We start from the raw sequence: 11813 nt of genomic DNA on the forward strand, positions 1-11813 counted from the left end.
ATTCTCTTCATTTTCAGATACTGCAGTAATCTAGACTTGCCAAACATTATAGACTTGCATGGGCTGTATTTCATATATATTTGTATCAGGGTCTGTAAGACAGACTTAGATGAGATGAGATGAGATGACAGACTTAGATGAGATGAGATGAGATGACATGAGATGACATGAGATGAGATAATAAGATATAGTTTATTAACGTATCACAATGTGTTCATTAAGAATAAACCAATATATAAAATACAATATAAACACACTTTCCAGCCATTACTGGCTTATGAGACACGACAATTATCGTTACAATAGGTTTAATAGCATAATTAGTTTGGAACTCTTTCCATGTAGAAAAAAACTACAGGTATCATGTTATAATATTTTAGTTATAGTGATTTCGTCGTTTAAAAGAAGAGTGAACATTGGCGGCTAAAGGAATACATAATGCTTTACAAATGTAACGATAACCGAATTATCTTAATTAGCTCCATTTTATAGCAGGTAAAAGTTATCACAGTATGGTTCAATGGAAATAAAAAGGATGGAGGGTGTGCTCGTAGTTGAAAGGTTCGCTCCTTACGCCGAAAGTCCGGGTTTGATTCCACACATGGTTACAAAGAACACTATGTCCGATGTTCCAAGCAGTAATATTGCTTGACTATTGCTTAAAGCGGCACAAAGCCATATTCACCCTTTCACTGCAGATACGTTATATATATATATATATATATATATATATATATATATATATATATATATATAATCTGGTTGATCACATTTACCCTGTCATATTTTGTTAATGTAAACGTTCCACGATATAGGGCTTTTCCATTGGACGAGCGGTCGGTCACGCAACCGCAACATTGACGTTCATAAGTGCATGAGCGACACATCTTGACGTTCATGCGTTATTCACGAGACCGTGTTCTTTAAATGAGGTAAGCACTGACGGATTACTTCCACATTCCTGGGTAAACACTGGAAATTACCCAACACGAATACATACAGAAGCTTTGTTTCTGATAATTTCTCTAATCTTAAACTCAGCGTTTAAGCATACGTTAAAAAACGAGAGAGTTTGACTGCATGATCGTTCACGAATATCCTCGCTACGACCCATGCTCGTGAACAAAACGAGGAAATGCACATCCGCACTATCGTAGTGTCGACTCGATCCGTGTCTAGATTGACAGTGAAAGCCTGGAGCATTCGATGAATTTACCTTAGTACCTGTTTGACACATCTTTATAACCACCTGTCAAAGATCGACCAATTGATCAATGATGATTAACACATGTAATAACATTGATAACTTCGGAAATCTCTTCCGTCACATTTATCGTGTCGGCCAGTTTGACGTCTTGTACTTGATGTAAATGTATTACGACGCGCTGCCTTTGTGACCGACTTACTGAGGTAGTTCTTAACAGACCTTCCTCACCCAATGATGCTATTATTTGAATTCACTTCTTGTAAACAAACAGCAACAGATATTCCTGTACAGCAGGTTGCAGCATATATACTCTCATGTCACCTCTCTTTATGAGGAACTATTTTATTTCATATTATACGGCTGGTTGTTGTATGTCTGTCAGTCTTACAAATATGAAATCACATGTTTCACTCAAATTAGAATTGTGCACAGATCTAGCACTTCGTCTTTCAAGGTAAAATAATAATAGTGATATAATTTTTTTTATAAGAATTGACTTTCACTTTGTGTGAGTTCATTGGAGCATGAACCTTCATAGAGTGAGGAAGCTCCGACGTTCATTGGAGCATGAACCTTCATAGAGTGAGCAAGCTCCGACGTTCACCACTCCAAGTGAAAGTCATTTCTTAAATAATACTGCAATAATAAGCAATGTAAAAAAAATATACAATGATAATATGAGAATCATTTTTGTGTATCATGGATATATCCCTTTCAATATGTCCCGACGCCGTAGATTGTTGATCATGACGCCAGCCGCTTGTTCCTCATTCCAGACTCGATACATCGGAGCAATTCTGACAGCGGCGTTAAACAACATGCATTCCCTATATGTCCCAATATGTCCTTACTTGTCCCTGCATGTGCCTTCATAGTAATATTGCCATGTTGTATCAAGCTGCATTACACAAGGCAGTATTTACAACACAAGGGCTTTCATACAGGCATTCAGCTATCTTGTCATTGTCGAGACATATGAGCGCCGTTGACAGCTGCGTGGAATGTAACCGGTTTAGCGATTACACACAATCCACGCTATGTTCTAGATAGTATGACAGGGCGTTACAGAAAACGTCTATTCAGCATTCATAACGTATGTGAACCATATAGACCTCTCGTCGACTGTCACGGTATGACTGTTATCATGTGCGTACGTGGCTGTAGTCGACGCAAGACGCCTTGCTGATGCCTGTGGGAGTCAACTCGCCAGAGACGGACTGTCACTGTCATTAGCTATACAGGTATGTCGGTTAGTTGATGTACTTTGTTTAGTTGTGTCAGTGTTGGGTGATGCAGTGATGCTCGATGATCGACAAAAGTAGGTTGGGTGATCTCAGATCTCATTGCCGCTGTTGTCACTGGAGGTGACAGGTGGTTATGTGTGTCGTGTTGCTGGGCTTGTGTGTGGAGGACAAACGTCATGTATGGCATGTTTCTGTGTTAGTGTTTGGAGGGAAAACATCACGTATGGAATGTTTCTGTGCTTGTGTGCGGAGGGAATGTTTCATGTTTACTGTGTGGCATGTTTCTGTGCTTGTGTGTAGAGGACAAACGTCATGTATGGAATGTTTCTGTGTTAGTGTTTGGAGGGAAAACACCACGTATGGAATGTTTCTGTGCTTGTGTTCCGAGGGAATGTTTCATGTTTACTGTGTGGCATGTTTCTGTGCTTGTGTGTAGAGGACAAACGTCATGTGTGGCATGTTTCTGTGTTAGTGTTTGGAGGGAAAACGTCATGTATGGAATGTGTCTGTGCTTGTGTGCGGAGGGAATGTTTCATGTTTACTGTGTGGCATGTTTCTGTGCTTGTGTGTGGGGAAAGTGTGCTCTGTGTTGTGTCTTTGTGCTTGTGTGTTAATGAGAAAGTGTCATGTGTGTCGTGTGTCTGTGCTTGTGTGTGAAGGGAAAGTGTGCTGTGTGTTGTGTTTCTGTGTGTAGGGAAAGTGTGCTGTGTGTCGTGTGTCTGTCCTTGTGTGTGTGTTTGTGTGTGTGTGTGTGTGTGGGGGGGGGGGGATGTCATGTGTGTCGTGTGTCTGTCCTTGTGTGTGGAGGTATAGTGTCATGTGTGTCGTGTGTCTGTCCTTGTGTGTGGAGGTATAGTGTAATGTGTGTCGTGTGTCTGTCCTTGTGTGTGGGAAGGGAAAGTCTGATGTGTGTCGTGTGTCTGTCCTTGTGTGTGTGTGTGTGTGTGGGGGGATGTCATGTGTGTCGTGTGTCTGTCCTTGTGTGTGGGAAGGGAAAGTGTGCTGTTTGTCGTGTGTCTGTCCTTGTGTGTGTGTGTGTGGGGGGGGGGGGGATGTCATGTGTGTCGTGTGTCTGTCCTTGTGTGTGGAGGGAAAATGGCGTGTGTGTGATGTGTCTGTGTGTGTGGGAAGGGAAAGTGTGCTGTGTTTCTGTGTTTGTGTGTGGGGGGGAAAGTGTGCTGTGTGTCGTGTGTCTTTCCTTGTGTGTGCGTGTGTGTGTGTGTGTGTGTGGGGGGGGGGGGGGGGGGGGGTCATGTGTGTCGTGTGACTGTGCTTGTTTGGGAAGGGGCAAGTATGTTTACAGAGAATATCTGGTCCTATGTGTACGAGGGGTCGGGGTCATGAGGGGAAGGAGAAAGTCAATGCACCCGGGGGACCCTACAATTCTCAGTGAAGGTAATTTCACAATAGGCCGACTTGTTTTTACGTTGTTGCGAGAGCAGGCTTTGGGCTATATGCACTACGTCCACTCATCCAGAACGGATTGACCCGGTTTCCACAATATATACTAAAATATAACATGGTAGGATTAAGGTGAAATGGGGTAGAACATCGCGTTCGGGAGTATTGGTATTATGTACCGAAGTGTATACACACACACACACACACACCCATATATATATATAGTATAGTGACAGTATACTGTATGCTGACTGCGAGAGACGCTCTATCCACTAGACCACGAAGAAGAACAGAATACCTGTAAAACCACCACATGCCGTTAATGAATGACAGAAAATAGTCCCTCCCGAAAAAGAATATCATGCATCCTTGCGATAAAAGGCGACGATGCTTGTCGTAAGAGGCAACCAACGGGATCGGTTGGTCGGGCTCGCTCACTTGGTTGATGCATGTTATTGTACGAGAATCTCAATTGAGTAGATCGATGTTCATGACATCAGGTCCAGGCTCGAGTATTTACACACCGCCCTCACTCCTGTAGCTGGAATATTGCTGAGCGCAGCTTTAAACAGCAAACAAACAAACACTCATATGTCAGAATGGAGAAAGCGCGTAGTAATTGACCTGACATTTTGAATTCATTATAATTTCTGCAAATAAAAGCTTAACATCAGAGTGAGTGAGTGAGTGGGTATGGTTTTGCGTCGCTTTTAGCAATAATCAAGCAATATCACGGCGGGGGACACCAGAAATAGGTTTCACATATTGTACCCATGTCGGGAATCGAACCCGGGTCTTCGGCGTGACGAGCGAACGCTTTAACCACTAGGCTACCCGACCGCCCCGACATGACATGAACCTACTACACCCATAAAATATACAAATCACTGTTGATTTTTACCCTTGACATATCGGCACAGCCCCAAACACCTGGGAGACCTGTGGCAGTCCAGAAGCTTAAAGAATGCACCCCCGGGGGATACTCCCTGTGACAGCACTCTATCATCTACCCTTGCTGTGACAAGCGACCCTAAACGTCTTATCGATATTATGTATCTGCTTACCGTGCCGGGGATGACTAAACGCGATTACAGACTTTTGTTTATACTGAGCGGTAACACGAAATCCATGTCTTGATCTACGAACGTCTACTGTACGTGTTCCAGAGCGTCTTATGGCGTACGTATGAAGGTGTTACGAGAAATGCAATAGAGTCTTATGGCGTACGTATGAAGGTGTTACGACATATGCAATAGAGTATTATGGCGTACGTATGAAGATGTTACGAGATATGCAATACAGTCTTATGGCGTACGTATGAAGGTGTTACGACATATGCAATAGAGTCTTATGGCGTACGTATGAAGGTGTTACGACATATGCAATAGAGTCTTATGGCGTACGTATGGAGGTGTTACGACATATGCAATAGAGTCTTATAGCGTACGTATGAAGGTGTTACGACATATGCAAGAGAGTCTTATGGCGTACGCATGGAGGTGTAACTAGATATGCAATAGAGTCTCATGGCGGACGTATGAAGGTGTTACGAGATATGCAATATAGTCTTATGGCGTACGTATGAAGGTGTTACAAGATATGCAATAGAGTCTCATGGGGTACGTATGGAGGTGTTACGAGATATGCAATACAGTCTTATGGCGTACGTATGAAGGTGTACGAGGTATGCAATTTAATCTCATGACGAACGTATGAAGGTGTTACGACATATGCAATAGAGTCTCATGGTGTACGTATGGCGGTGTTACGAGATATGCAATATAGTCTTATGGCGTACGTATGAAGGTGTTACGACATATGCAATAGAGTCTTATGGCGTACGTATGGAGGTGTAACTAGATATGCAATAGAGTCTTATGGCGTACGTATGAAGGTGTTACGACATATGCAAAAGAGTCTTATGGCGTATGTATGAAGGTATTACGAGATATGCAATACAGTCTTATGGCGGACGTATGAAGGTGTTACGACATATGCAATAGAGTCTTATGGCGTACGTATGGAGGTGTTACGACATATGCAATAGAGTCTCATGGGGTACGTATGGAGGTGTTACGAGATATGCAATAGAGTCTTATGGCGTACGTATGAAGGTGTTACGACATATGCAATAGAGTCTTATGGCGTACGTATGGAGGTGTAACTAGATATGCAATAGAGTCTTATGGCGTACGTATGAAGGTGTTACGACATATGCAAAAGAGTCTTATGGCGTATGTATGAAGGTATTACGAGATATGCAATACAGTCTTATGGCGGACGTATGAAGGTGTTACGACATATGCAATAGAGTCTTATGGCGTACGTATGAAGGTGTTACGACATATGCAATAGAGTCTTATGGCGTACGTATGGAGGAGTTACGACATCTGCAATAGAGTCTCATGGGGTACGTATGGAGGTGTTACGAGATATGCAATAGAGTCTTATGGCGTACGTATAAAGGTGTTACGACATATGCAATAGAGTCTTATGGCGTACGTATGAACGTGTACGAGATATGCAATTTAATCTCATGACGAACGTATGAAGGTGTTACGACATATGCAATAGAGTCTCATGGTGTACGTATGGAGGTGTTACGAGATATGCAATATAGTCTTATGGCGTACGTATGAAGGTGTTACGACATATGCAATAGAGTCTTATGGCGTACGTATGGAGGTGTAACTAGATATGCAATAGAGTCTTATGGCGTACGTATGAAGGTGTTACGAGATATGCAAAAGAGTCTTATGGCGTACGTATGAAGGTGTTACGAGATATGCAATAGAGTCTTATGGCGTACGTATGAAGGTGTTACGACATATGCAAAAGAGTCTTATGGCGTACGTATGAAGGTGTTACGACATATGCAATACAGTCTTATGGCGTACGTATGAAGGTGTTACGACATATGCAATAGAGTCTTATGGCGTACGTATGGAGGTGTAACTAGATATGCAATAGAGTCTTATGGCGTACGTATGAAGGTGTTACGAGATATGCAATAGAGTCTCATGGGGTACGTATGAAGGTGTTACGACATATGCAATAGAGTCTCATGGTGTACGTATGGAGGTGTTACGAGATATGCAATATAGTCTTATGGCGTACGTATGAAGGTGTTACGACATATGCAATAGAGTCTTATGGCGTACGTATGAAGGTGTTACGAGATATGCAATAGAGTCTCATGGGGTACGTATGGAGGTGTTACGAGATATGCAATAGAGTCTTATGGCGTACGTATGAAGGTGTTACGAGATATGCAATAGAGTCTTATGGCGTACGTATGAACGTGTACGAGGTATGCAATTTAATCTCATGACGAATGTATGAAGGTGTTACGAGATATGCAATAGAGTCTTATGGCGTACGTTCGAACGTGTACGAGGTATGCAATTTAATCTCACGACGTACGTATAAAGGTGTAACGATATATACAATAGAGTCCTACGGCGTACGTATGAAGGTGTAACTAGATATGCAAGAGAGTCTTATGGCGTACGTATGAAGGTGTTACGACATATGCAATAGAGTCTTACGGCGTACGTATGGAGGTGTAACTAGATATGCAAGAGAGTCTTATGGCGTACGTATGAAGGTGTTACGAGATATACAATAGCGTATCATAGCGTACGTTTGAAGAAGCTACGACATATTCACACGCGTCTCATGACGTACGCATGACCGTCTCAGGAAATATGTAGTTGTTTTTTTAACGCATGTATGAAATTGTAACGGAAATATGTAATAGCATCTCTAGATGTCTCAAGGGTACTCCAATAACATTTTGTGTATTTCCAGATACAGACGTATTGGCGGGAACAGACTCAGCAGAACAACAAGAGCAGTGGCCCCTTGGGAAAAAGATCCGTTATAAAGCGATCTAATGGTTGTGCTATCATGTATACAAATAAAGGTGACACACCTCTTCACATAGCGGCCGAGTATGGGTCTGAATATAACGTTGAGATCTTGTTGAAGTCTCGAGCTAATGTGAACGCTCAGAACAGCAGCGGTGACACGCCACTCCACAAGGCAGCGGGAAGACGATCTGTGGACTGCGTAGAGCTCCTACTTGAAGCTGGAGCTGACGTGGATCTGAAGAACAATGCTGGCGACACACCACTTCACATAGCTAGCGAGAGAGGGTCAACAAACTCAATAAGGCTGTTAATAAAATTCGGAGCGAAGGTGAACGAACGGAACAACGTGGGAAACACAGCACTTCACCGAGGTGCCAAGAGGCGGTCAGTTGAGTATATAAACGTACTGCTGGCAGCAGGCGCTAGCCGATACCTAAAGAACATGGCAGGCAACACAGCTTTCCATTCAGCAGCCGAGATGGGAGTTCCAGAATGTGTCGCTGCATTGCTGAAGGACATGGGTGAAGTTAACGTCCAGAATACGATAGGTAACACACCACTCCACAAAGCCGCAGGGAGGGGCCATTGTAGGTGTGTAGATGAGTTGTTGAAGGCTGGAGCGGATGCAAATATTCAGAACATGAGGGGTTCAACGCCACTTCACAGAGCCGGAAGAAATTCCCATGAATGCCTTAAGCTGATGCTGGAACAAAGGATGGATGACAGTAACATGTTACCTGGAGATGAGACAAAGTGGTGGGATGGAAGTTCTGGTACCTCAATAGATGTAAACGTACAGGACGATAGAGGCGACACGCCTCTACACAGAGCAGCGGAACAGGGCTCTGCGGAAAACATTGAGACGCTACTTCAAGCTGGGGCTGATCTTAGAGTGAAGAACAAGAGAGGTGACACACCTCTGCACAGAGCTACATACAAGGGATATAAGGACTGTGTTAACGTATTATTGAACACATTGAGGCCAAAGGAATGTGCGAGTACTTTTTAATCTGCCACTGTGCACAATTGTGGGACACGAGGTCCCCATTATGTGTTGTTGGTGGTTTGAATGTAATGGGTGTCCTTATTGACAAGGACATCTGGAAATTGTAAATGCAAAATACATAACGGTGGTATTGATTTATGTCTAGCTAGGGCTGGAATTGATGCACAGCTGTTGCTGCTGCTGCTGCTATTGATGCACATATGATGCTAATATTGATACCTGACTACGGATAACGGTGACGCTCTGGCTGGTATTCATGCATGGGTGACATTCATATTGAATCAGAGCCACAATTGATATTGGTACATGGATAAGGCTGACATTGATACATGTCTAGTGCTATTGATACATGTCTAAGGTTGATATTGATAATGTCCAAGGCTGATATTAATACATGTCTAAGGCTTATATTGATACATGTCTAAGGCTGATATTGATACATGTTTAAGGCTGATATTAATACATGTCTAAGGCTGATATTGATACATGTCTAAGACTGTTATTGATACATGTCTAAGGCTGATATTGATACATGTCTAAGGCTGATATTGATACATGTCTAAGACTCATATTGATATATGTCTAAGGCTGATATTGATACATGTCTAAGGCTGATATTGACACATGTCTAAGGCTGACATTTATACATGTCTTAGGCTGATATTGATAAATGTCTAATGCTGATATTGATAATGTCCAAGGCTTATACTGATACATGTCTAAGACTGTTATTGAAACATGCCGAAGGTTTATATTGATACATGTCTAAGGCTTATATTGATACATGTCTAATGCTGACATTGATACATGTCTAAGGCTGATATTGATACATGTCTAAGACTGTTATTGATACATGTCTAAGGCTGATATTGATTCATTTTAAAGGCTGATATTGATACATGTCAAAGGCTTATATTGATACATGTCTAGGACTGATATTGATACATTTCTAAGGCTGATATTGATACATGTCTAAGGCTGATATTGATACATGTCTAAGGCTGACGTTGATATATGTCTAAGGCTGATATTGATACATTTCTAAAGCTAATATTGGTACATGTCTAAGTCTGATATTGATACATTTCTAAGGCTGATATTGATACATGTCTAAGGCTGATATTGATACATGTCTAATGCTGACATTGATCCATATCTAAGGCTCATGATGATACATATCTGAGGCTGATAATGATACATATCTAAGGCTGACATTGATACACATTTATACACATTGATATACATCGCTAAGGCGGATATTGATACATTCTGAGGCTGATATTGATACATCGCTTAGGCGGATATTAATACATTCTGAGGCTGATATTGATACATCACTAAGGCGGATATTGATACCATTCTAAGCCTTATATCGTGTCATAGCTATGTCTGATATCGATTCAAGACTAACGCCTATATTGATGCACAGATGAGACATAAATTTATGACTAATATTGATATCAGTGCCCAACGAAAGGTGTCCTTAGTGCATAGCTGCTCTTAACATTGGTAACGTTGATTTTAGTATTGAATCCGTCACAACGCTGATATTAATGGTACTTGCATTGACGTGTAACTGATGCTCAAAACAGTGCAGAGCAATTATGATACTGAAGAAAATATATTTCTGATATTGTTAAAAGATGCTGCAAACATGCTGACGCTTCTAGCAATGCACAGGTAATGCAATATGCAGCTTAACCAGATTCCTATCCATACAGTGTAGTATTTAACGTTAGAAGTAAAAACAAGCAGTTAGTTCCAGCTGTATGGGGACTCGGAGTGATGCTAGGTCTCCAGCAACCAATGCTGGTCGTGAGAGGCTACATAAGGAATCGGGTGGACATGCCCAGATACGTAGTTGCTTGCGTGTCATCGTACCCCGACGGGGTGGATCTTTGCTTACAATATCAATCACTGGATCGTCCGGTCCACAGTGGATTGTCGATATAGCTTGAATATTGCTGAGCGCGGCGTTGCGCAAGGAACATCTTCTTTTCTGCAAACTGTTTACGCTTTTACAAACGCATGCAATGAATTTAGTAGTGTGTCCATAACATATTTCTCATATTACTGATTTAGAAAATGAAAGGAAGATGTTTAACAGAGGAAGGTCGATGCAATCATTAAAAAATATAATAATGAGAAGACACATGTTTTTAATGTTGAATGCTGCCGCTGCATGTTTAGCCTCGTGTCAAATATAAGTAATGTGTAGTAAGGGGATCATGAGGAACCGAAATTATGAACCTATTCTTGAGAACACTTCGAAAACGTCAAACATCACATGCCTATGAAGGCGTTACCAGCCTAGGCACTAGGCACTAGTTATATAATCACTCAAACATAGGACGCTACACAGTGTAGACTGTCACAGATTATGATCAGCGAAACATCAATTTCATCATCGCCTCAGTCAAACACTAGTATAGGACGCTACAGAGTATAGACTTCAAAGATTATGATCAGCCAAACATCAATGTCATCATCGCCTCAGTCAAATATAGGACGCTACACAGTGTAGACTATCACAGATTATGATCAGCGAAACATCAATGTCATCATCGCCCCAGTCAAACACTAGTATAGGACGCTACACAGTGTAGACGACTGTCACAGATTATGATCAGCGAAACATCAATTTCATCATCACCTCAGTCAAATATAGGACGCTACACAGTGTAGACTGTCACAGATTATGATCAGCGAATTACCAATGTCAACATCGCCCCAGTCAAACACTAGTATAGCATGCTACAGAGTGTAGACTGTCACAGATTATGATCAGCGTAACATCAATTTCATCATCGCCTCAGTCAAATACTAGTAAAGGACGCTACAGAGTGTAGACTGTCACATATTATGACCCTGCGAAACATCAATTTCAATCATCGCCTCAGTCAAATACTTGTATAGGACGCTACAGAGCATTGACTGTCACAGATTATGATCAGCGAAACATTAATGTCATCATCGCCTCAGTCAAATACTTGTATAGGACGCTACAGAGCATTGACTGTCACAGATTATGATCAGCGAAACATTAATGTCATCATCGCCTCAGTCAAATACTAGTATAGGAC

The 11813-nt window shown here is 41.8% G+C and overlaps 1 protein-coding gene across 1 annotated transcript; it reads left to right on the forward strand.

The window, feature by feature from the left end:
• The first annotated feature begins 2294 nt into the window (after positions 1-2294).
• LOC124129594 (serine/threonine-protein phosphatase 6 regulatory ankyrin repeat subunit A-like) lies at positions 2295-10873 on the forward strand. The gene is made up of 2 exons (XM_048398227.1): positions 2295-2448; positions 7663-10873. The coding sequence occupies exon 2, from the start codon at positions 7762-7764 to the stop codon at positions 8731-8733; it is 972 nt and encodes a 323-aa protein (XP_048254184.1). The 5' UTR covers positions 2295-2448; positions 7663-7761; the 3' UTR covers positions 8734-10873.
• Positions 10874-11813: the final 940 nt, after the last annotated feature.

This window comes from Haliotis rufescens, unplaced genomic scaffold, assembly GCF_023055435.1.
Source record: "Haliotis rufescens isolate VD_foot unplaced genomic scaffold, xgHalRufe1.0.p SCAF_18, whole genome shotgun sequence".
NCBI classification, from domain to species: domain Eukaryota; kingdom Metazoa; phylum Mollusca; class Gastropoda; order Lepetellida; family Haliotidae; genus Haliotis; species Haliotis rufescens.